Source organism: Rhinolophus hipposideros (genome assembly GCF_964194185.1).
Source record: "Rhinolophus hipposideros genome assembly, chromosome: 26".
NCBI classification, from domain to species: domain Eukaryota; kingdom Metazoa; phylum Chordata; class Mammalia; order Chiroptera; family Rhinolophidae; genus Rhinolophus; species Rhinolophus hipposideros.
This window is the reverse complement of record NC_138072.1, coordinates 24,169,759-24,197,019: the sequence shown is the minus strand read 5'-3', so window position 1 is coordinate 24,197,019 and position 27,261 is coordinate 24,169,759. Positions and strand designations below refer to the sequence as shown.

The 27,261-nt window shown below is 42.8% G+C and overlaps 1 protein-coding gene across 2 annotated transcripts in view; it reads right to left on the bottom strand.

Moving 5' to 3' along the window:
• The window catches only part of PCNX2 (pecanex 2), a 223,058-nt gene that overhangs the window by 83,293 nt on the left and 112,504 nt on the right, over window positions 1-27,261 (bottom strand). For both annotated transcript variants that reach the window (XM_081038977.1, XM_081038978.1), the window contains 2 exons: window positions 23,892-24,033; window positions 20,187-20,364 (listed from right to left, as the gene is read on the bottom strand). In XM_081038977.1, coding sequence (XP_080895103.1) covers window positions 20,187-20,364; window positions 23,892-24,033 — 320 coding nt within the window. The remainder of the gene's footprint in view (window positions 1-20,186; window positions 20,365-23,891; window positions 24,034-27,261) is intronic.

The following is a 27,261-nucleotide window of genomic DNA, read 5'->3' as shown; positions in this document are numbered from 1 at the left end:
GCCACATTAGGCCACTGTGCATAAAATAAAACATTTAAGAAAAGAATTAATGAAAACAATACCACCAACCTCTTTCTAGTAAGCACTGCCACGTGCAGCATGACACTGCACTGAAGCACTTTGAATAGAAATCCTATTTAGAGTCGCTTTGAACTTGCATCTCCTTAGACAGTGTGAGGCTCCTGTTTTGATGAAGCTTATCTCACTAAAGTTCTGCTTTCAAGATCTTAAATCTCAGCCCTATTAATGCATAATAAACTTCACAAGTTACTCAAGTATGGCTCGAAAAAGAAAACAAAATCATTTGGGTCTTTTCCCATGAAAACACTATGAAAAGAGTATGAAAGTCACAGTGGAGTAATTCTGACTGTTTCCCCCCAAAAAAAGACACCATAAATGCTCTCATTTCGAATGACCTATTTAGGAAATATCTTTTCAATTATGCATAGACATGCTGCTATACTTTAGGAAACCTAATCTGCGTAAATCCACAAACCGTCTTAAGAGAGAGTCACCAAATACAGATGAACCCAACACATTTCCTCACTCATACCATCTGAAATAAGACATACGCCATCTCTCCCCTGGGGACTCCCTCCCCCCAGTGAAATCACTTAACATTTACTGAATGTCCTTATGTTGGATAACATCTCAGGGAGCTGCACCTATGTTATTCCATTTGCTTAAACAGGAACTTTCCCTCCCAACCCCAGTCGCCACCTTTTCTCCTGCTCCAGCTTTACTAGTCATCCAGATTAGTTCTATCACTTGCAATTTTTATTTTTTCCATTTTGTTGTCAGATTCAGCTAGTCTTCATCGCAGAAAGAATGCACTTCAGTTAACTTTACACAAAACTTGTCGTGACCAGGTTTGAACTTGAAGGGACATGTGAGACTGGAAGGAGCCTCAGAAACTGGCTCCCAAATTAAAGGTGAACTGAGTTCAAAGTCAGAGGTACTCAGCAGTGGGGAGTCCTGAGCACCTGGGAAAGGGGTAGAAAAGATGGGAAGACATTTGGGGGCTCAGCGGGAAACAGGTTAATGAATTCAGGTGGGGTGAAAGCCGGGAACAAAAGAATTGGGGAAGTCTAGAAGATATTTTGAGGCAAAGATGGTGATATGAGGAGTAGGAAAATGTCAAAGACGGAATGAACCATACACTGAGATTCATGGCTCAAAAAGACTAGAAATACAATATTCAATTTCCAAAGCCTAGAGAAAAAGAGGGGGGATCAAAGAAAGTGCATTCCATTCAACAGAAGGGGTGAGGCTGACAAAGATAAAGCATCATGAATATAAAGCAAAAAATGTGATAGAAAAAAACATATCAGTAATTACAGTAAACGTAAACAGAAAAAACTTGCCTATTAAAATAGAGAGATTCTCAGTCTGTATTAAGAAGAAAAATCTTTTTTTAAGAAGAAAAATCTTGCTAGATACTTTTATAAGAAATATTAAAATGACTTCGAAAGTTTTAGATAAGAGAATAAAAAAACATATCAGGTAAACCCTAATCAAAAGAAGGCTTGTTTACTTATATTAATGTTAGACAAAATAGATATAAATAGGATATAAATAGGATAAAAGCGGCACTTGATGACCAAAGGGAAGCGTAATTAGGAAGATAAAATAATTGGAATGGTGTACTTAATTGCATAGCCTCTAAACTTCTGAAGTAAAAATGGACAGAATTACAAGGTAAGATTAAAAAATCCACAGTCACAGCGGGAGATTTTAAGACACATATCTTAGAAATGATAGTTTAATAAATAAATAAGCGTATAAAATATTTGACCAACAGAATTAAAAAGCTTTATCTAAGAGATATGTGTATTAGAACTTTGCAGGCACCCAAGAGAAACAATAGAATTTTTAAGCATATGTACATTTACAAGAATTGCTGATTTACTAAACTACAAATGGAAGTCTTGACCAATGCTAAGAACTTATATTATGCGAATTGCTTTGCAATTAAATTAGAAGCCAATAATAAAAAAATAGCAGAATAACAATAGCAAAAAACTACCACAAACTTTGCATTTGGATATAATAACAACAAACGCTGAATTAACTAAGAATAAATGATAATAAAAATTTGAAAATATTTAAAGTGGAATGACAATGAAAAAACACTAGAACCAGTCTTAACTTGTGTGGCTCAGCTAAAGCAATTTGTAGAGAAAAAGATGTAGTCTTAAAATGTGCATTGTAGAAAATTTTCAGTTTATAATGGGAGGCTATTTTTTAACACAAAAAATTAACAAGAATGTTATGAGAAAGGATAATGTAGATGTTCTCATCTATCAATATAAATGCAAAACTCCTTGACAAAATATGTACAAAATGAATCTATAAAATACACCATGATCGAATTTGGTTCATTTCATAAATGGTTTAATATTAGAGAAATGTCAATATAATTCATAAAATGAAGAGAGTAAAAAATAAATTGATGCTGGAAGAATTATGAAAAATAAATTTAACACTCACTCAAAAGAATCTCCTGCAAACTAGTAATAAAAGCTTTACCTTAAACCTGGTAAAGGAGGTTTACTGCAGTGCTACATTGCAGTAAACACCATACTTAATAGTGAAATGCAAAACAGCAGGCTTATTCAGGTGAAAGGTTATCAGCCAAGATGAATCTGATTAACCTACAGCAGAAAAGTGAAAGCAGAACTATTAAGGGAGACTAAAATCTAAAGAAGGTGAAAGGAACCGTGGTAATAGTTTATCACCTGTGAAGTGCAGTTTGGAAAATTGTAACTAAGAAGAGAAATAGGGCTAATGCAGGGGTGAGAGGCCCAGCAGGGGTGAGCTACTTAGGCAAATGAATGGGAGCTAATAAAGGAAAATGCAACCAGCCCTGATTCTCTGATTAGCTGACCTTACTCAGCCAGAAAAATAAAGACCCCTAGGAGAACATGACAGAAAGTATTAGTTAGGTTCGTATTTCATAACTGCTAATTAGTGTATCCATAAATGCAAATGAAGTCACATTGCACATTAAAATGTTATAATCTACCAAGAGGTAGAAATGCATAAATCTAAAAGGTCTGGTGGAGACTCCAGAGAATTAGGAATTAAATGTCATTCTGAGTCTGTGGGTGTTTCTCATTGTGGTGGACAATAGGAGTGCAGGCTCAGGTGTGTGGGGAGGTGAGTCACTGAAGAAGGAGCTAAGGGTGGACTCAACATGGGAGAAACAGGAGACGATGAAAGTAACTGGTGTTCTTGAAGCATCCGGCCTAAAATGACCTTGAAATGACATGGTAGGATTAATACAGTTTATGCATACTGTGTTGTTTCCCCGAAAATAAGACCTAGCCGGACAATCAGCTCTAATGCATCTTTAGAGCAAAAATTAATATAAGACCCGGTCTTATTTTACTGTAATATAAGAACAGGTATATAATATAATATAATATAATATAATATAATATAATATAATATAATATAATATAATATAATATAATATAATATAATATAATAAATATAATATAATATAATATAATACCGGGTCTTATATAATACAATATAAGATGGGTCTTATATTAATTTTTGCTCCAAAAGACGCATTAGAGCTGATTGTCCGGCTAGGTTTTATTTTCGGGGAAACACAGTGCTTTCTGCCTTCCTTTACAATTTTTCAATCTTTTAAATTCCTTATGTTTACCTTCATCCCACTACTCTCTATATGATACAATTTCCCCACTTTTGTCTTAGATTTTATTAGCCTTTTCTTCCCTGTGAAGAAAAGACAGCGTCTGGATTCTGTTTTGGAGGCTTCCTTTCTAAGGCAGGTCTATTATAATCATACTGGTGGCATATGCTGCCTTTCGGAAACAGGTGCGACGGCGAAGATCATAAGTCTTCTATAAAAGACACACGCTGCTTTCACCCATGTAGCATTTTAGTAAGAGAAACAAACAATGCTAATATATGCAGCTATGAGGCAGCTTTTCCTTCACCTTTTTGTGAATGTCCCCGTGTCCATCCCATCCCCCACGTATCTCCTAACTGTCTAACTTATGTTCTCTCCTGAGATTTTATACCTGTAAAAACATTTCATCAATCTTGTACACAGAGGGATAAGGTGATTTATACAGTGGTGTTCTATATGTACTTAAATCAGAACCAGAGCATTCTGATTTAAGTACTAACCTTTCAAAATTTGTTTGTTTTTTAATACAAATGTAATAATATAGTCTATAGTCTCACTTTTAAGATTCCAAATAGTTCAGAATTGCATAAATTGTAAAGTGAAAGTTCTTGTTACCCACCTCATGCTGACCGAACTTCCAGTACCAGCCACAGTGAATAGCCTGGTTGAGGAGGTATCTTTCCTGGGATTTTCTGCACATGAACGTATGCAGTGTGTGTGTGTGTGTGTGTGTGTGTGTGTGTGTCCTCTGTTTCAAAACTGAATTAGAAGTACACACTGTTGTGAAACTTGGCTTTTCTACCTCAGATACCATGGACATCTTTCACATGGTATAAATTGCTCTACCTCACATCTAGTTAGCTGCATAATACTCCACGTGTGGCTAGACAATCTATTGGGTCACTAACTAGTGAGAGATATCTAGGCTGTAAAAGTTAATTTAAAACCAAATGTCACACACTTATCTAAGAGGTGGTACAAGGCCAGCACAGAGGCTGTTAACACAGGGCACTCCCCTGAGCCCTCGTGTGCGCACAGTCTGACACGCCCCTTGGTGCACAATCACTGGTGCAGAAGAAAATTCTGGGGCACAGACATGTTATTTCTACTAGGGCTGCTGTGTGAAGGTGGGGCTTCAGGCACCAGTCTTGTTCCTTGTATGGAGAAAAGGTGAACAGAGAGTGAAACCAAGCAGAATTGAGCGTAAATAAGCAGGAGAGAGAGTCCAAAAGGACAGAGCCTGCTGCCATGTTTGCTGTGGGGACGGCTAGGTCTCACATGAGGTCCACCCTTGGGCATACTACCAACATAAAGCAATATAGTTCCAACTTTGAGTGTTTGTCACTTGCTGTCAAAATGTTCTGCGTAATATCCCAAATTGCTCAAAGTTTCATGTAAAATTAAAAAGTAGTTCAAAGGGCTGCTGGTTTCTTCTCTGGGACACACAATGCTGAAAAGAGCATTCCTCCTACCTTTACAATGAAAAAAAAGCCAAACTTCAAATTCATGACTGTTATTTTTAACCTGTTGGAGAATTGGATGGTAGAGCAGCTGCCTAGCCCACAGTCTAAGGAGAGACAGGCACCTTCAGGGAGAGAGGAGACAATAAGTACTGACTCACTTGGGGCAGATACAATGAGACCTTGCTAGAGAAAGTTTGAACAGAAGAGGTGATGACCTGGTGACAGTGGAGAGTGGGCTAGTGGGACAATGTGAATCCCCTGGGGCCATAGATATTGGAGGTTCTTTCTCCATAAACTCCACTAGATGCTCACAGGAAAGAGTGGAGGGAACCCTGAGAAGGTGTATCAAGTGGTACAGACCTGAAGGAAGGAAGGAAGGAAGCACCAGACCTGTGGAGGGCACCAAACTGCAGGGCCTTCTCTCTGACCTCTCCTATGGAACACATTGTTAGTATGTGGAGCAAAGGTCATAAACACTGCCATCTTTAGGGTACTGGTGAAAACTCACTGCAGCTGGGGGAAGGGACCGACAACAACAAAGACCCCCACTACTGAGAAAGGGGCAGGGGTTCCTGCTGGACCCACAGCTATGGCTGGGGGAGGTATAAGAGAACTCAGAAGGACACATCCCTGAGACCAAGGGACACTGTAAAGGCCTAAGACACTGATGGGGGGGTACATGAAAGCACAAGAGCAAGCAGGGAGGTACACTGAGGTGTGGTGCAGACCTACAGCTCTGGCCACCAACTCCCAACCTAACCACAGGGTTTCCCTCCAGGAGTTCTGACGCCTGTGGTGGCCTGCAGGTAAACACAGCAACAAGAAACGCCAACCCGGCCAACCTCCCAACTGGATTAACTCATTCTCCGGCCTGCATTAAAAATCTAGCAGAAGGAAAGGCATGCTCTAGGCATAAAATCTTTTTACTTTATTATCTGTGGTCCTTTATAAGATGTCTAGCTTTGAACAAAAATGATGAAGCATGTGTAAAGGCAAGAAAAATATACTAAAAGACAAACTAACAATCAGAGCAAGACTAACAATCAGAGCATGACATATAGGTCGGAACTATGGTAAGGGCGCTAATGGAAAAGGCAATGATACAGGAGATTAGATGGGTAATCTCAGCACATGGATGGAAACTATAAGAGAAATAAAAGAAAATGACAGAAATGCAAAGCACAGTAACAGATATAGAACGCTTTCCGTAGGCTCATCACACTAATACAGTCGAAGAAAGAACCAATGAACTTGAACATAGGTCAAGAGAAATGACCTAAACTGAAACACAAACATAAAATTGAGTGAATTCAATAGAGGAAACATTACTGAGTGTCCAAGAGCTGCTGAACAAAATCTAATTAAAGCATATTTTGAATATGCTTTGGAGAACAGGCCAAAAGAAGCATTTGAAGAAATACTGACCAAGAAAGTTCCAAAATAATGACAGACACCAAGCCACAGATTCAAGATCAGATTTACACCCTAGAGGATCAATACCCAAGCAAGCAAATGAAGAAACAAATAACGTCCAATCTTACAACAATTAGGCCCATCACAATCCAACTTCTGGAAACAAAAGATGAAGATAAAATCTTGAAGGCAGAAAAAAAAAAGACCACCACAAAAAACCAAAACCAAACAAGCAAAAAAACACTGCACAGAGAAGAGGAAAAGTAAAAATTACAAAGACTTTCATCAAAAACCGCGTAAGCCAGAAATAATGGAACGGCATTTTTAAAGTACAGGGTTGGGGAGGGGGCTGTCAATAAAGAATTCTATACCCAGTGAAAATATCTTTAAAAAAAATGAAAGAGAAATACCTTCTCAGGCAAGCAAAACTAACAGAATTCATTGCCAATAGACCTATACCACAAGACTTGTTCAAGGAAGTTGTTAGGTAGGAGAAATACGATATAGGTTGGAAACTTAGATATACACAAAGAAACAGAGCATCAGACATGGAAAAAACATGAGTACAATTTTTCTTATTTTCGATTGCTCTAAAAGAGCAATTTTGATCTAAAGCAAAAACAGTAACAATGCACTATGTGTTTATAGCATATATGAAAATAAAATGCAGGACAGTAGCACAAAAGATGGGAGGGAGGAAACTGTTGAAATTCCTTACACTACACATGATGTGGCAGAATATTATCTGAAGGTCGATTCTGATTAAAGTTTTAATTTTTAATGTAAAAGCAATGACTTAAAAAATGAGGCATAAATAATAAGTCAATAATAAGTCAATAGAAGAAAGAAAATGGGATGAAAGAGTGGTTCAATGTTTTGCCTGCTCCTCTTCCTCTACTGCTCTAAGTAGCTGCCCGCTCTAGAAGCCCACCTAGTATTTGACTTATAACTTCATATCACATGAAAAGCAGTATAGCATCCTGGTAACAAGGATGGGATGGGCTTTGGAGTTATACAGACCTGGCTTGTCTCAGCCTTGCCTCTCACTAGCTATGTGATGTTGGACAAGCTTCACTCCACTGAGATTCTCATCTGCAAAGCACGTATGGTAATGATGCCAGTTTCAGAAATTTATGGTGAAGATTAAATGAAATGCTGCATGTTAACATTTTAGCTTAGGACTCAGAATAGAAGTGCTCAATAAATATAGGTTATTTTACTTAATGCACTTATGACATTGAGAAGTGTTCTTCGTGTCTTTCTCTCCCACACCCTCCATCAGAGTGCACGCTCACTGGTGGCCTGACCTGGTGTTACTTCTACTTGTCCACTTATTTCCAGATAAGTGGTGTGGGTGCATAATGGGTGCAAGTACGATATTGTTTTCCAGAAAGTGAAACAATGAGTGAAGAAAAGCCTCAGGTATTTTCCCAACAAGTGATAGAACCATGTGTACAGTGGACTTTTTCTCATTACTTCCTGATTCTCATTTACCTGCCAGATCGTTGCCATGGTCACTGATTTTCCTGATAAGAGAGGTCTCCACTTTTTCTCCCTGGATGTTTTAAACTTATATAGTAACCCTCTCAGTCTTATCAACAGCCTTCCTTCAACTGAGGCAGAAGCACCATGGTTTGGTCCATTCAAAGTACTTCCAAAACTGGTAGCTCAAGAAAACAAAGGACGGGAAGGTGGGTGACCTCGCAGAGCTTGTCCTAAATCTTAGCACCTGGTAGAGGACACGATTTGGAATCTGCAGGTTCCCATATGAACATCCTCTCGAACCAGAAGCCTCCAGCCAGTAAAGGATGACAAGTGCCAGTGGTCAGCCTCGTAAGGGCTCCTAGTTGCTGAGTAAGGAAGGTTTTCAAAATTCTTTCAGTGAAGAGAGTCTGGAGTCGTTACCTCTCCTGAACTCCCAGAAGCCACTTAAGTAACTGTTCTGTGCCTCAAACACACATCACTTCCCCATTCTGCAGAGTCACGAGAGTGACTCTCTGAGAGTCAATTTTCGGCCGTGATGAAGGCACATCACCATTGTCCTGATGGGAGGGGTGTGACATTCCGCCAGTGAGCGGTCTCCTTCCATAGAGAAAGTGGTGGACTTTTAAACAATATGGGAGCCACAAATACCTCTCTGACATAGCAGCAGGGACACATTAGACTATGCAGATGTTTGAACAACATCCTACATCCATGTATTTAGGATAACACACTTTTGCATGACACTAATGGGGGAAATGAAGAAAAGAAGGCATAACTCTTTCATCCCAGGCTAACAGTCCCCCGTGGGGAGGAAAGCCTGATTGTCACTATAGAGGAGCTGTTGGTGTTCCTTCCAGCCGTACGTCCCTTCCAGGAGATGAATTACAGCAACGTGTGTGGTTCGAGTTAAGAGGAACTCTTCTCTGGTGTGTGGGTGCTATACTTGGGAGTGGAAGATACAGAAGTTGATACCTTGGGTTATAAATCTTGACTGAAGGATGTTTGGGGCTGCCCAGGCACTTCCGGCCAGTGACATGACACCATAAAGAGTGAAGTCATGGTTGGGCCACATGTAATGGGCTGGCCATCTGGATGCATCAGCTTGTTACCGTGGGGCAGATCAATCTACAGTGAGAAGCAGGCTGTGTCCTACCCCTCTCAGCTTTGCCAGAGTGGCCTGGCTGACGGTAGGACACAGAGCACACAGTCGCAGGGCAGCAGCCAGCTCTGCTGCTCATGTGCAGACTTCCCCGCTGTGAACAGGAAAGCAGGCAGCAGTGAGGCAGCTAAACAAGATTGATGAGAAGCCAAGAAAATCCAAACACACACCATGAAAAGCCCAAGGAGGGACCTCTAAGTGACCTATATGCTCAATCTGAAACTCTCTCCTCCCCATGCTTCCCTGCCCTGTGAGTCACCATCTCTCCAGAATAATAAAATGCCATCCAGCCACCACATCCAAGCTAAGACTTCATTTCTCAAAAACCAGTTTTCCCATGTCTGCACTTGCAACTGAACTCAATGGCTTTGTATGAGGAATCACGGTGACTCTGCATTTCGTTCAATACTGCAGGACGCAGGAAATGAATAAGCAGAGCCGCGGGCTGGGCCTACCACCCAAGGGGCTTCCAATTTTCTTGGGAACACAGACGCACTGGACTACGTTCTTTGTTTCTGGACATAGTACTGAGCTTGTGAAATTCTTCTCCTGTGCCATCCTGGGTGGCAGCAAGTGAACGTGTATCCCTGAGAGCCAGAAGGTGTGCCATGTTCCTGCAGGGGCCTCACGAACCTTCTGCAAACCATTCTTTACTCCTGTGCTTGGGCAGACTGGGAACAGGACCAAGTGTGCCCCTGTGAGTGATTCTGGGTAAGTCACTGAATAGACAGCGTAAGAGAGCACCATTCAACGTTCCACAGTGGTTTATGTGTACCTACTGTGTGCCTGGGTCTGTTCTGGATATTGGGACATAGCAGTACACAAATCAGGCCCTTGTGGAACGGAATACTAGCAGGAAAGACAAGAACATGATATATAAGCCAATGACAAAGCACGTTAGAAGGTGATGAATGGCTGACAGGCAAAACTGGGCAGTAGAAAAGGACTGGAAGGCTGGGCGGAGGCTGGAGGAGGGCAGGGTGCAATGTGGAACTGGGTGCAAGGTCTGCCGCAGAAGCCGAGCTCCCAGCCAAGCCATGAAAGAGCTGATGTGGTGAGCCCAGTGGATTTCTGCAGGGGAGAGCTTTCAGACAGGGCAACATAGAGCGAGGGTTCTAGAGTGTGGAGGAATTGCATGGACACCCGGATTCCACATGGGGAGACGAGGGGAGGTCAGAGCAGCGATGGCAAGCCAGTTGGTGTTGGTCTGTCTGGGGCCAGTGCAAGCGACGCTGGCTTTGACCTTGTAGGAAGCGGGGAGCCATTTCAGGGTTCTGAGCGGGGACAAGATTGTGGATTGTGTTTTAAAAAAAAATACTTGGAGGACTTCCAGTTTCTGATCCAACATGAAAAGAGATTATAAGTCACTCCCATTTTTATAAGAAGAAAAGGCTGGACAAACTGAAAATCTACGATTCTTCTTAACCATCAGACGACTTACATCGCAGGAAAAACCTCCACGTTGGAATTTGGAGGGCCAGGGGTCCAGACTCAGTGAGACCTGCCCACCTGGGGCAGAAGTTCTGGAGCCATGAACTGCTGGGGATTCTTACATGGTGATTCTAATGTATTGCTGGAGTCTGAGAGTGTGGAATAGCATGAGACTGAGAAAGTCCTGGGCCCCACAGTCTTAGGCCCCCTACCCCCACTTCCATGGGATTTGCCTCCAGAACATCCAGTAGTTCTCATGGAGAAGAGCCAGGAAAGACCCCCTTCTGGGTCCGGCATGGGGAGGGAAGACAACCACAGTGAAACACAATGGCCCACCCTGAAGGGTAAAGGGCTTTGCCTGGCCTTATCCCAGTTAGAAGAAGAGTTCCTTCCACTCCAGCTTATCTCACCCAAGAGAGGAACAAACACAGGCAACAGGGTCAGGGCTTCAAGGAACTAGACTGAGAATGCTACTGCGGGGGAGGACGTAAAGTGCATGGGTTGGGGGCGGGGGAGCTACAACATTCTGGAAGCTCTTATGAAGGTGACAGTCCTGAGACACAGGTCCAAAAAAGGACTGAACTCTAATTGGGAGAGAAAAGAATATGCCCCCTCCCTTATACCTTAAGCAGCACACCACAGGGATCCAGTGACACTCGATTACAGCTGACATAACTGCAAGACACAAGCTCTCAGGGGGAGTTTTCAGGGAAGCCAAACATCAAGAGGAGACAGAACAAGGACACTAGAAAAGATCGAAGCCTCTGGGACCTACAGCAAACATTAAACACAGTTGAACTCCTAATAAAATCAACATAAATACCCACAGCAAAGGCCTGTTTACCTCAGTTTCTGTAGCCTGATACAACATGTCCAGCTTTCAACCCCAAATTAACGGCAAGCAGAAAGGCAAGAACAAAACAGTCTGAAGAGGCAAAGGCAAGCATCAGAATCAGACTCAGATATGACACACATGTTGGAATAACCTGACGGGACTTAAAAACACCTATGACTGATGTGTTGATACCCCTAATGGAAAAAGTAGACAACCTGCAAGAACAGATGGATAATGTCAACAAAGAATGGAAATGTGAAGAAATTATCAAAAGGAAATAAAAGAGATTAGAAACACTGTAACAGAAATGAGGAAGGCCTTTAATTGGCTCATCAGTAGACTGGAAAGTCAAGAAAAGAATCAGTGAGTTGGAAAATATGTCAATAGAAATTTCCCTAAGTGAAAGGCAAAATGAAACACCAAAGCAAAACAGAACATCCAAGAACTGTGGGACGATCTCTGAACGTCTAACATACGCTCACTTGTGATACCAGAGGAAGAAGAGACAATGGAGCAGAAGAAACATTTGAATAACTAAGAATTTGCAAAATTAATGACAGACACCAAAACACAAATCCACAGAACTCAAAAAACCCCAAGCAAGACTGAACACACACACACACACACACACACACACACACACACACACACACCTAGGCATATCAAATTCAAAAACTCAAGGAGTGTGAGTTAAGAATGGACTTTAGTTAATAATAACAGACCAATTCTGTTCATTAATTGTGACAAACGCACTGTACTCACATGTGAATAATAGGGGCACTTGAGCCTCGTGTGTGAGGGAACTCTGTACTATCCTCACTTCTTACTGTATTAAACTCAGGTGAGAGGTAATGATGCTAGGACCAAAATGGCACCAGTGGAGGTGGTGAAATTGAGAAGATACGGGGTATACTTTCAAAGGTTTATCTCTGAGTAAGGAACTGAGAAAGCAATCAGAATTTCAGAGTCCCTGATGAGCTAGTGTAACTCTTGGGTATCTGTAACTTTCCCGTCTCCCCCAGTAGACTAAGCTCTAAGAGGGCATTCCTGCCAAAGCATCTCAGTTCCTCAGACAGCTAAGGAGCTAGTAGTGCTGATACCTAGTAGTCACTAAATAATAACAATTGAATCAAATTATCTGTATGATGGGATACTGCAGGTCTCCTTACTTCTGACTGGGCAGAATACTGATCAGTACCGAAAAATACTGATAACTCAACACTAAAGCAAATGTAACTCTCTCCTACTTACCTTACTAGAGGAGGCACTTTCTTTTTAAAATCCACCTAATTAACTTTCAGATTGACATTTATATTTGCACTGTAAAACTGATTGATGAATTCCATAACGCAATGAACACTCAAGACTGGGAGGTCATTTTTTCATTCATTGGTATGCTTCTGCTCAATTCCACTACGTGAGTACAATGTTCAACAAGAAGTGGTTATGCCTATTGCCGAAACTGTTTATGACACTTTTACTTTCATTATAATGACTTTTCACTTCAATTAAATATTATATAAACAGACACAATAGAAGTGCACATGAAAGAATCTTGCTTTTATCACAATAAAGTTGAATGCGAAGACCTGATGAGGGCAAGTCCCTAAACACAATGCTGTGGGCTTGGGTGTGAATGCGTAGAGATCTGGCAACAGAGGAAATGTGAGCTGCTCTCAGACTGCTTCACAGGTAACTTGAACTTCTCACTTCAAGTAGAACGTAAGAAACAGAAACAGAGACTGAACACCCTTGAAAACACATTACGGGCCTGTTTCATGCAATGAGACCTTAGAGTACTCATTCAGTAGATTCGTACTCAAAGGCATGGTCTTTTCTCCAAAAGACTGGTAATGAGAGTTCATGTACAAGTCTTAAGCTATTATAAAATTATAAAGATAAGAATGTAGGTATCATTTGTTATTTCTTGCTTAATTTGTTCAATGAACCAACCAAGCACCTGCCAAATTTAGATGGAGATGAAGTTTCCAATGCACTGATTCTTCTCCTACTCATCCCAGTTCTCTTCTCTCTCACCATTTCTTTCTCACCCATACTGGTAAATGACAAGCGGCCCCCAGTATGTGACCGATAGATTTCCTACAGAACACTGCAGGTGACTTAAGTTTTGATCAGAGCAGAGTTTATTACTTCACTTTCCTGAAGACAGGACACGGTGGGGTATGAAGAGCCCGCTAGGCGTTATGGATTGATGTGATAATCAATCCGTAACAGTAGTCAGTCATGTCTTGTAGAGAGGAAACTATGACATGACCTTACTGACCATTCCAGAATTGTGAAAATGATCAATAAACCTGACAAGTCCCTTCTTCAACTCAGTAGGGGAAAGTCAGCTAAAAATAAACTGGAAGTGGAAAATGGAGCATCAGTCAACATTATTTAGCCAAAATGATGAGTCCATGTAATGACCCTGTGAGAGACGTGGGTGCAGATGTCACCATCTGAAAACTCAGAGGAGGCAGAGGGAAGGCACGCGAAGAGAGAACACGGCATTTGTGTCCGTGATCCTCTGGCCGGGATGCTGGAGAACTGTTCTGGTAGTAGGTAATAGCCCCGTATTTTACATCGAGAGATGGTGGCACTAAATAAACACTGTACACTGGCCTGTCACATCACACATATGTAGCATGTTTATTCCTGGCAAAGGCAGTGGACGAAACCTTTTATACATAACGAGAACGTCATGTCTAAAGTCATTCACCTCTTCTAGGCCAATAAAGTATCAACAGCCTTAACGTGCTTGTGACGGTGAAGCTTTCTATTACAGACAGCTTCACTGAATAGCCTGCTATAAGTTTTCCAAAATGCCCACACTGAAATACACTGACCTGTGGCCAATGCATGTCATCAGTCAGCTACAAACTGGCAGGGCTCACTGTACTCGGAGCAGTGCAGTGGGAACGGGAGCCCAGACAGGAGTAAGCAGGGGCCCTGACCGCCGAGAACCGCCCTGAACAGCGCCAGCCCCCTGTGCCATCAGTCCCAGCGCTGAGCTCTTCATTGCTAAATACAGTATCCACTTTTCCGCCTTGGCTTTTGATCTCTGTGAAGCCTCTGAGAGTGTCGACCAGTCCCTCGTTCCTGAACCGTTTCCTTTCTTGCTTCCCATCACACTGTACTTTATCTAGTTTCATGGGTCACTTTTCAATCTCTTCCTGCATCTTCCTCTTCTGCCTGTCTTGTAAATGCTGCTCATTCTTATTAGAGGCAACAGAAGTCCTTTGGAAGGATTCTCTTTTGAGGCCCTTTCATGTACATCTGGTCGACCCAGCAATTGCAATCAGAAGTGTGTTTCTTAAGTGCTCATCACAGCAGGGTGTTGGTTGTGATCTCTGTGAAGTCGAATGCAGTGGCATCTGACACTGCATGTCTGCTCTCCTTCTTCTCCCTCCCTGACTTGCAGTTCAGGTAGGACTCAAGGGTGGGCAAGACGTCCAGGTCTCACTGACTAGAGGACATGCGTCCCTCTCGAACCTGAACCTCTTTCATCAATGAACACACGACACAAATGAGACTCTCCTTTAGGATGTCAGCTGAAACAATAAGGAAAGATGCTTTCTCTTCTTTCTGGGATTATTAGCTATAAGAATGCTATAAATCTAGAACTGCTAGTGACCAGTTACACCATGTGGATACAGCCAATCTAAGAATGAAGCCAGCAGAGGAGAGAAGGAGAAATAAAAACAGAATTTCAATGCTGTAATTTAAGCTTCTGAATCATCCAATCAGTTATGTGAACTATTAAACTCCCTTTTTATATTAAGCCAGTTTCATTTTGGTTTCTGGAATTTGTGAACACAGCGTCCCAATCACAGACCAAAAAAAAAAAAAGGAAACAAAGTAAATGGCTATCAATAGAGAAATGGCTGGTCAAATTATGGTGTGTGCTGTGGAATATTACACAGGCGTCAAAAGGAAGGGGCAATGTTATGTCATGGAAGTTCTCTAAGAGACAGTAAAAAAACTAGGGAAGTATAAAATGTAAAGAATAATCCTATCAATATTTTATATGTGTGTGCGTATAGTGTGCGTGTGTGTGTGTGTGTGTGTGCAAATATTTAGGAAAACAGAATGGAAGAAATTATTCTGAAATGTTCACAATGGTTATCCTTAAAGAGAAGAGGAGTTAAGGAGTGACGGATGTGTATAAAAATAGGCTTTCTCTATATTTTACCATTCTTATCTAATTTCATTGCAGTGAGCGTACGTTTATGTATTAGTTATGTAAATTAAGATATTAAAATGGGAAAAAGTCCTGTTCCATAGGTCTTTACTTTGGATCCTCATCACTGCTCATTCCACAATTCAACACATCAGAAAACAACACTCTTTTCCCCCAAAACTTCTCTTTTTCCCTTACTCTGGTTACTGACACCACCGCGTCCCCAGAGCCCTGGCTCCGAGAGCGCTCCCAGCGTGCCTCTGTCTGCCACAGTGCACGTACCCCAACATCCTAACCGTCGCTAACGGTGACCAGCTCCCGAATGTGTCCCGTCTCCGTCCTCACTTCTGCAGTTCAAGTTCTCTGCCACGGCCACCTCCCTTATCAGATTTGACTGTAATTATCTCTTGACCTGTCTGCCTTCTTTCCAGATTCCCAGGCCGGGGAGGCAGCCTCAGAGAGAGTCCTGCGCTACCAGTTTGTAATGTGAGACCTCAGGACAAGAGACTTAACTTCTGTGCCACAAAGCTCTTGTGAGAAGGAGAAGGCCCACGTGTGCAGAGCGCCTGGCGCGTGGGAGTGCCAAAGGGGGATCTGCCGTCATTCTTATGATTAGTCCTCTTTGTGCCCTAGTACACTGCCTGGCACAATAAATAATCATTTCTGTGAATGAAGTATTTTAAACAAGCACTTCTGTAAAAGTGTGCTTTCCCTCAAAAGTGGTTCGTTTTAAGACTTTCCACCTGTACACAGAAAACAAAGAAAATGCCATTTAGAAACTGGTTTCAAATAACTCAAATACTAATTGCAGTCATCTGCAACACAGCCACTCGCCATGGCTCTGGTGCAATTATTCATACAGCTTTATATCGAAACAACCTCCCCCATTAATTTTAATTTCCTAAATAATAAAAGTGCTAGTACCCATGTTGAACTAATGGCCGGTAGAATTTCATGCTTAATGTGTCCTGGAAATTATCCTCTGGCAGCAATTTTTCAAGTCCTGCTTCTACAACTAAAAATTACTAAAAATTTTAGAACAAGATGGTTTCTAAGAACTTTTTCAGGACCAGTGGGAGAGCACGAAAGATGCTTTGTCATCCTTGTTCCTAATATTACAACAACCTAATATTACTTGCAACCAAGTATCTTCACCTAGAACGTGTCTTAATGTCCCCCAAAGACCTAGGCATACTAGAAATGTCACAAATTAATTACATTAATTAATTCTTGAAAGTGAAGAATGACTAACGGCGCAGAAGAAAAAGAGAAAAGCGATTGAGAGAATGGGGGATGAGGAAGGATGACCTGACTTCTCAAAGGCAATGAGCCCCTTGGGGTGTGTGTTTGGGGTGTCACACCTCTCAGGATGGGATGTGCAGGGGCCCTTCTTCCCCTCTGCTTGTCCGCACGCCCCCACCATGTGCCCTGGACGCCATCCACTAGCAACGTCCAGACCTCATGCTAATCATGGGCCACATTCATCTTTCCCGTTAGGCTCTGACCTTAGAACTTGTTTCCCATTTCCACCAGGTCTGGCAGACTGAGGCGACCAGCCAGCATGCATCTTCGAGACCTCAGGGGGTTTGATGATGCTGGGCAACAGAGAACCATACACAGGCAGGGCCCCCTGGAAGCCATCGACTCCATTCTCTGGCCCCCTGGTGCTTTGGTCTCACTCTGTAGATCATCTCTCCAACAGTGTCTCTCCTTTCTTTCTACCATAAAGCCTGGAGGATTAGGAACAGCGGACTTATAATAACAACGAGTCCTATATTCACACAGTGCCTTTTTTCCAAGGACACTGGATGCCCTTCCAGTGGCTTCCATTAGTCCTCAGCCCTTCCGTGGAGTGGGCTGCAGGCTCACTAACAAGGATTCTGTAGTTAGCGGAACAGAAGAGGGCGGGGAGGCTTAGGGATTTCCACAACGGTCAGACGAGAGCGCGTGTCATAAGCAGGACTCTAATGAGTCTACGGAACAAAGGAAATTGCAGACTGTGCAATGAATAACTGAAGAGTACAACTGCCTCAAGAACAATCTTAGAGGTTTCCAGAAAGCCTCTAGCAAATACATGAATACTGACCATGTTTTAAAAGACATATTAAAATGTGGCGGAGGAACAGAAAGCACCAGCCGGGATTTGCAGGCGGGATCTTTCCAGGAAGCATTCGCTGGGGGCTTCCTCCGGGCCACCACCGTCTTGGCACTAATTTCTACTGGCTTTTTTCCCCAGGAAGATGTCAAATGCCGTCTCTTTCTTTAAGTACAGTTGTTTTGGTCAGGGAATCAGATCCTGTTCCTCATGCCAGAAAACATGCTGCTGCCAGCCCTCTCAAGGTGAAGAGCGAGCGGGCATGAGAAGGAGAGAGGGCTGTGTCAGGACGGATCACCACACCCTGTGCTGATCTTTCTAGCTTTTGTCTCATTGGCTTTTTGTGGTTGTTTTAGACTCAGCTATTACCTCCAGCCTAAAAGCGGACCCTCAAAGTGTATGTGTTAATGCTCCCTCAACTAGAAAAAGTAAGAACCTGCCACCACGGTTCTGTTTGAAATTTCCAGTGTTTTAATTGGTGCTTCAAAAGGTTATGGGAATGAATGTGAAACGCCTGCAGCAACCACGTTTCTATGGATTTAGTTTCAGACTGTGTCCTGTCAGGCCCCACACTCATGCACAACACGCACCCAGTGTCCCTGTGACAAGAAGAATGAACAACAGCTCTGCGTCACCTCTTTCTTTCCCCCACAAGCCTCTCTGTGAACACCGCAGCCAGCCACACGTTTGCAGCACTGGCCTCTCAGCTGACCAACAGGCAGCCCAGTAGGGACAGGCCACCTGTGTTCCTGCAGATGAATGTCACTGTCAATATGGCACATGTAGGACCATTTAGAAGCCGTGCTGTTAAGACGTTGCCAGAGAGACCTTCACGCTCCCTGCCACGCTTCACAGAATGGACCTCTCCCTTTACAGGATGATACCGAGTTCAGGGTGGAAAGCAGCCACGCTCCTTCACATACTAACAGTAGGTTACTTCTCTTTTACTGTGATGGCTTTAAAAATGCTGCCATGTATTTGGACAGCACATTTTACTTAAAGGTCTATCATAGTTATGTTCACGAACCCTCTCAATACCCAGCTAAGCCTGGCGTCATTAGTTCTGTGGTAAAAGAAACAGGTTGAGAAAGGAATACAAACATCACCTTGTCATAATACGCACAACGGCAGGGTCAGGAATTCAGCCCAACCCAGCACAGTGCATCTGTTACACTCCTAGCCCTGCGAGCAGTTAACATGATTTACAATGACCTCATGTGCTTGAAAGTTCACAAGATATCATTTTACTTTTCTTATGTGAGATAATGGCAATTTATACATCATGAAGGAAAACAGGGCATGGAAGCCTGTGATTTGAACCATCAGAAAAATTGGTAAGTTTATCAAGATCGAACAGAAGTCAGACAGAGAACATGTTTCTGGGTAAAGGTGCAAGGCCCAGGTTCCGGAATCCGTTGGGAAAATGGGGCAGGCTGTGGAAGGAAGAGTAAGGAGCAAATGACACGTGACATGAGGAGGATGTGGACAACTGAAACACCAGCGCTCAACTGGATTTATAACAGGAAATGCATATGCAGTGACGGGCTGATTGTACTTTTGGAGTTTCTTCAGAGTACTCTGAGAGTTTTGAATTTGTTACCTAAGAAAAGCAGATCGAAAGCCAGTAAAAGGATAAAAAAGAGAAAAATTAATAGAACTGATTCCAAGAAAGGTAAGAAAATAAGTTTAGGAGGGAAAAAAAGCTTAAGCTTTAAAACTGGTTAACAGAGAGGGGATGTTCTGGGTTAGGTCGATCTCAGGGAGGGCGGAAAACTGAGCACACGAGGAAGCGGACGTGAGGAGCTTGGTGTCACTTGGCTTATGGTGTCACCTGCCAAGAGTTACTCACAATTCCTTCTCATTTCTGTTTACAAACCCAGGCTTATACACTCTGATGAGTACCCAGAGGGTTCTACCCCCCTCATGTTAAACACTAGATATCATTGCATACATTTGCCCGAATTGTGATTTGGATTTCTCATGGCCCATGTTCAACTTTATAACAGGTGAAATCTTGACCTGAGACAAGCTAAGGGAATGGAAAGGCACCAGGGGACCGGGTTCTTGTCACCAGGTCTCAAGTTCACCTCCACAGGCAGAATGGTAGATTTAAAAAAAAAAAAAAAAAAAAAAAGGTTGGTTGCTAATCTTTAATTCAGAGCATTTGAGATCTACGGAAGTTCTATAATGAGATTGTTAGCAGAGACAAATATCATAAAATCTCAAGCAACATTAACAGCTAATTCATATTAATTAGTGATTTTTGGCAAATAACATGCACATTGACATTTCATGGGGAATGTTCCCCAAATGGCAGCCAGAGTGTAACATGCATATGTAATTCAATTTCATTTCATGCTATAATTTTTTAAGAAGAAAATGTTTACAACTCTTAAAACATTTGATAAGAAATGCACCTTTTAAATTTTAAGATGAGGAAAATAGCCAATAAACTTGCCTTGCTGAACAAAATGGACATCATGAAGAAATCCAGTAAGAAGCTCTCGGAAATATCTTTGTAGTCAAAACGGAAGAAGATTACAGTGAAGCTCAAGTGAATGTATTGGTGAGCTGGGTTACAGAAAGAGGTCCGCAAAAGCTTCATGCCAGCCAGCGTCACCAGAAAAATGTCCCAGCTGTTAGAAAGGAAAGAAAGAAGAGTGATCAATGGCGGTGTGCAAACTACTGGGGGAGTGACACTAGCTAACGTTTTTGAAGCATTTACTGTGCATTCTGCACTTTGCAGGCACAAAAAGCCAAAGTGGGGGGCTCTATGATTACCCTCGTTTGACAGAGTAAACTGGGTCTCAGAGCTGGAGTCACTTGTCTAGGGGGTCACGGAGGAGCTAGGATTGAAACCCAGGGCAAGGGAGTCCTGAGTACAGACTCTGCCGCTAGAGGAGACTCCTTTCCACCATATGCTTTGCACTGTCCCGTCTTTCGGCAAGGACGCAGAACTCCCTTGGGGCTTATGTGAAGGACTGCTGCAATGACAGCTCCCGTGGAAAGCTTGAAGGCGAGTGAGAATCAGAGAGCACGCTGCCCCTGTGAGGTCTGTGCAGTGCATACCTTTTGTTATAAAAGAATCTTCCCGAAGCAGTGATGTAATCATAGTCAGTATTAAATTGTGAAAAGAGTAAAAGAGCCCGTATCTTAATAACGCCATTGTTACTTTTTTTACGTTTTAACTTCCAGTGTTTCTCAGCATATGTGTCATCTCAGCAAGCATAAGCGTTCTGGTCTCCCTTTTTTTCTGCTGAAAATTCTATCATCAACATTTTCTTCCCAAGGCATAGGGCTTTTCAGTTAAGGAGCTGACCAAAACAGTCTGGTAAAGACAGACCAGGACACTGCTTTGCACCCTGAAATCCTGAAAGCCCCTGTTCAGGGGACGGGGTTAGTAACCGCGTAGGGAACATGCGCTGTGTGTGCAATTCCACCAGACGGAGAGGTCAGCGGGGAGCCACCGACGTACCGTGAGAGTGACGGCCTGACAGGCCAACCACCTGCTTAAGGGTCTGTTTTTCTGCAGGAGGGTTTTGCATATATTACCAGGTCCTCCATCCCCCCAATACTTTGCAGACAATAGTTGCACTTGAAAGAGAGAGGCTGAATACAGAAAACCGGGGCTGTGCCTCAATTTCCCCGAGCCTACAGGGCTCCTGGGCTCTGGACCCTCACACCATCATCATTATCTTATCCTGAGATGAGGGCATTGAAAAAGTGCTTCAAAGCCTTTGCACCATCAGGTGCAAAACTGTCATTCGTGTCATCAAAAACATCTAATGTTGGTATTTTTCTGTGCTGTGATCTGACATGTTGCATGCCTTCAGCCCTGGGTCTGCGGTCATTCCACTCTGCCCCTGGACATGCCCGGAGAGGTTTGCCCCAGGCCCTCCTGAGAAACACTGGCCCTTGATTACACGTAGGTTTGGGAGAGAGGGAACATTTTCATGCATGCTCACAGGAAGCCCTCAGTGTGCCTGCCACAAGGCTGAACACTAATCCACAACTCGCCTTCCTTTTCCTGGACAACTAATGCCCGTGACGTGACGAGAACACAGTGTGAAAACCTGACTTCCAGCCCAGGGTACAGCATCCCCAGGGTGACAGCCAAAGCCTTGGAAAGACCCCAATGACAAGCATCTTAAGACTAGGGATAGTTTGGTTTTCAGGGGAGATGGGTGATTTTCTGGGTTATTCAGGCCCGAACTAGATGAGGGCTAATTCTAAACCTTCTGTTTTCTGTGTCTATCATTAAAATGCATGGCATTTGTGTTGTGTTTGATAATGGTGACTGGATAAGACAAGAGGAGATCTAGCGAGTGATGTTATGGCCTTTCTAACATTGCAATAGTAATGGCTTCAGTTAATGATTCGTAACTAAAGGTTTCCTAGAGGCTTACATAGCAATCAGTGAACAGTGAGTGGCCTGGCACAGACGCATTGAGATCAGACTGGGAAATATAAACACCTAACAAGCTATGATTCAGTCACTTGACAATGCATCCATCCATCCTTCTACCATTTACTAGGGGTTTGCTATTGAAAGTTGACGAAGAAACAGTGACTGCGAGTGAAGAGTTCGCTATCTGACCATCTGGTACAGTGGTCACAATGAACGACGCTCACAAAGCTTCAAACAGGCCTCTGGGTGACACTGACACACAGCCTCCTGCTGTCCTTTTTGAGAACGGCTCGTCTAGTGGAGTGGTTGAAATCTTGAGAGTTGTTTTTTTTGTGTTTTTTAAGTCTTCAGATGGATGCCTCAGGAATATAAAGGGACTGTCAGCTTTGGGCTCTGAGAAAAATAATTCTGTTGGTATCATCTTGGAGTTGAAAATACCTGGAGGTACACAGGTAAGGTGCTACTTTCTGACTTTAGTGTTTGGGAAAACATTGCAGGGGTGACGGAGTACCATTAGGTCAGACTGGACTCTCTCCGAACTGTTTCTGTGCCTCTAATTCCCCAGCCTTGTGTTCAACAGCCAGAACTGCTTGCTCTCAACCTACATCTCGGCTGGAGGTCTAATCCTGATGCCGACTGGGGGGTAGGAGGGAACCTGGAAACCTTAGCTCCACACCCCAGGCAGCACTGGTCCTTCTTTGCTACCTTGGTTCTGACTAAGAGCCCCCATTCTAGAAACGAAGGATCTGCCTTGTTCTAGGCGGTCATCATGGGGTCGGCCAGGATAGTTCCAGAGTGGAAACGCCTTCCATGAGGAGAAGCAATAGGGGTTGTACATGTAGTGTCATCCCCTGGATTGGGCCCCATCCAAACTGCATAAGAGGTCTGTGGCCCCATCACCTGCCTTCTTCATCCAGTGAGACTAATTTTCACTCTGGACCTGAAGTCTAGGATTTTAAGTACTAAAAGGCACAGACGTCTTGCCCTGGCCTAACTGAAACAGGTCTGAGCTGGAAGGAAGGTGGAGTCTGATAAAGGCAGGAAGGTTACAAGGTCATTTCATGTAGTGTCTGCCTTGTAGGACCACGAATCCACTCCAAGCCCGGTATGCCAACGCCTTTGATCTTTGCTTGCTCAGTCTTTGGCAAGTATTCATCGATTTGTCCTCATCTCACCCTGAAAGCAAGAGCAGGTTTGAATCCGTCGGCTCGAGATTATTCATCAGGGTTGACTTGGGCACACAATGTTTAAGCAACGTGACTAATAAGCAAATCTCCTATTCTAACAACTTATTTGACGAGAAACTTCAACCTTTTGCCAGAAAGACAGAGCCGTACATTATCCAGAGGGTTTCCATTTGTAAGTTCAGAGTTAATTTTAACATATGAAACCAAGGGCTCAACTGTACATTGTCAGTGCTTGCAAAAACGGCTGTATGTGATGTCAGAGGGGTAGTAGATTGGGGGAGGAGGGGTTATCACTTTGTGAGGGGTACAAATGATAAATGTCATATTCTTAGGGCTCACTGACTAAGTCCTTGCAGGATGATTTTCAATCTACTGACAGTTGTTCGGTGTCACTTCAAGTAGGTCTAACTTCATTTGCACCCCAGTCACCCTATAATCACCATCTAGCTCTCGCAAGTTTGAGTAAAAGACCACCATGGAAGTTGACTTCTGCAGCAGTTTAGAGAAAACTCACTAGATTTTGAAAACGTTGTCATCAAATCATGAGAATAAACCATGATCCACTTACTGGGTCCCGAGTCTCCGGTAGTTGCTTATTGAAAATGCATCAATGGTGAGTGCGTTCAAAATTATCGCTGGGTACAAGACATATTTTTCAAAACACTGAAGCCAAACATAGAGTCGTTCAAACCACATTAAATGGGCGACATCTGAAAGAAACACAAAACCCACTTAGAATAGCCATGGATCAAATTATTTTTTTTTAAGTACGTGTGACAATAAGTAATATCTCCCCTTTAATTCAAAAGCCGCTGGTTGAGATCTCCAGATACTAGACACTCACCACACAGAGTGACCCAACAGTGACATAAAAGGAGCAGTCCCCTCAGGACCAGGATACAAATTACCTGTTTCCAACATTCTTCCCTGGCACTTTATGGAAAGGGTCTCAGGAAGAAACACAAATACCACACACACAAAATCAGGAACCGGTATTTTCCTGTCTTCTTAGTATGGCTGACATTTCTATATAAGAATGTATTATCTGTATGACTCAAAACACAAAAGCTATCTTCATTTGATGAAAAATGAGGGGAGGCTGGGCATTTAGAAATCTGGCTTGACGAAAATTAATTTGAATGAGAGGAATGGTGAGGATGGATGGAGGTGAAATACTTCATGACACGGGAAGTAAGAAGCAACACCCAAACACCAGCTTAATAAGTGGAAGAGAGATACAACCAGAACTTATCAAAATAAGAATAAAAAGAGATTTTAGTGATAAATGAAACAGTGAGGAAGACTCGTAGGAAAATTCAGTTCAAAAAAGTGAAGATGTTGGGTAGGAATTCAACTTTGGATATTCTTATAGTCAATGTATAATGTTTTCTGGTGTAGATTTAGAAGTGGATTATTTCATAAGATGAAATTTTTGATATATCATTAATGAAATCTAGGTATACGATGTATATTTTACACATAGATAAAAGGGTTTTTACCTTTTGTGAAAATATATGAAAATTAAGAAAAACAAATTTTCAAGATCCCTCTCCACTCTCCCCAAGCAAATGACTCTAACATGTACTTCCCAGAGAAAATTGTGGCTGTTAGGTACAAATTCCCTTACTTTGCCAAACCCTCATCTACGCGTATGTCGACCGGCAGTGCCAAAAAAATGTAAACACATTTTAAGAGATGTTATCTATGCTCAAGGAGTAGTTTGCCGTCATCAGAAGTGTCTGGAAGCTGATGGGAACCACTTTGAGCACCTCTTGTAATTGCAGAAGTCAGATGTGACTTGTATTCATCTTTTGTTATCGGTATATGTTGAGTATTACAATTTTAATACAGTTTTCCTTTCTTAAAATGTGTACACACTTTTTGGCACCCTCTGTGTATTCACATCCACCTTCTTGTTCCTCCTGAGATTGAGCCCCCATCGATGGATCCCATTCTTCTTGCCATCTTGGTTCAGGAGTCCCTCCCTTGACTCACTGGTAGCTCTTTCTGAGAGGCAAACAGCAAGATCACAGTGTCTACGTAGCTGAACACCCACCTTCCACGTCGCATCTCCCAGTGCTCAGCCTGTGCTTCTGGGCACAGCCAGGCTTCTTGAAAAGGCTGTCCGTGTCTGGCGGCCCCAGAGTCTTGTCTCCTACTTACGGCTGACACTTCTGCCCCTGCGTTTGTGGCTCCCGCACAGAAATGGCGAGGCCACGTGAGACCTCCGAACTGACCAATAACTGGCGCTTCTCAGGCTATCTTACCGGACCGTTGTGAGGCATGAAATATCACTGGGGCTTCCTTCCTTGAAAACTCTCTCCACCCTCAGCTTCCCCACCCCCAAACTTCTACCCGTGCTCAACCCTTTCGCACGACTCTTCCATTTCCTTAGCAGGTTCCTTGGCCCCTGGGACACCTGCTCTCTGTGGACCTCTTTATCACATCACCCATTGTCCTGAGCTGATGTCCTCTACACCCAGGACTTGCAGTATCACTTCCGTACTGATGTCACCCGAGCTCCTGGATGAAGAAATGCCCTCAAAGGACCCCACGCCCACAGAGAACCACTGCCCAAACCCTGAACAACACCGTGTAGTTTGGCCTAATATTCTTTGGTGCCCTTTGCTCAACACTGTGAGATCCACTCACTTTTCAGTGTAGCTGTCATTTTCCATTCTCACTGCTGTACAGTAATCTACTGTGTGAACACACACGGTCCACTTTTCCAGTCTACTGGGCGTGGGCACCTGGTTAGCTTCCAGTCTACACCTCTGATGGACAGCGCTGTTACGAGCATCCTTGTGCACGCCTTTCGGTAAATGTGTGGTCCTGTGGGTGTATCTATGTAGGTGTGGATTGCTAGGTTATAAAGTGAGCACGCAGGAAGCTCCAGGAGATGCCACCTGATAATTTTTCAGAGTTCTTGTGCCGATTTTTCACTCCCACAAACAGAACGAGAGCTCCTTCCGTGTGTTTCACAAAACATTTTCTCTCTCCTACATCTTAGCTACACTGGTGGGTATCCAGCAGTATCATATTATGGTTTGATTTTGCATTTCCGCAACGACTAATGCAGTTGAGGACCTTTTTGTACATTTACTGGCATTTGGATACACACTGCTGTGAAGTGGTTCTTCAGTCTAGTGCCTAGTTCTTTTTCCAATTGGATCATATGTCTTCCCCTTACTGATTTCTAGGGGTGCTTTATACATCCTAGGTATGAGTCTTTAGTCAGATACATGCATTGGGAAAACCTTCTATTTTATGGTTGCTTTTCATACTCTTAATGGCATTGTTTGTAGAAAAGAAACAATTTTAATGTGCTTCAACTTCTCATTTTTTGTACTCTTAGAGTCTTTTATGTTCTGTTTACAAGACAGAGATCATGACTACATTTTCCTATGTTTTTCTGGAAAAACTTTATTGTTTTATTTTTCACATTTAGATCTGCAAGCTATCTAGAATTGGTTATTGTGTATAATGGACAGGGTTGAGGCTGATATTTTCCCACTTGGATATTTAATTGACCATCACCATTTATTGAAAATAACTTCCATTTCCCCTGCACTACAGTGACCCGAGCTGTTTTATACGCCTTTGTATTTGCAGGCTGCTTTCCTGGAATGTCTTTCCATCTTTCCTACTTGAGAAACCCCTGATCTTATTATAGAACCACACACCCTGCCATCTGGAGCTTTCCTTGACACCCCCCCCACTTGACATTCCCAACACAGTCACTACCAGTGGCTGCCAGGGGGAGAGGGTTCAAAGTGTCCATCCCACACTGACACTGCTTAGAACCATCAGCACATGGTGATAGGAAGAAGGAGTCCAACGTTTAATTGGCTTTGTTATTGTTTTTAAATTCTTGATAAACAACACACCCCTCTTCTGCCTGCTCCCGGTGGACCCCGCCATTTCCCTACCTTTGCTGC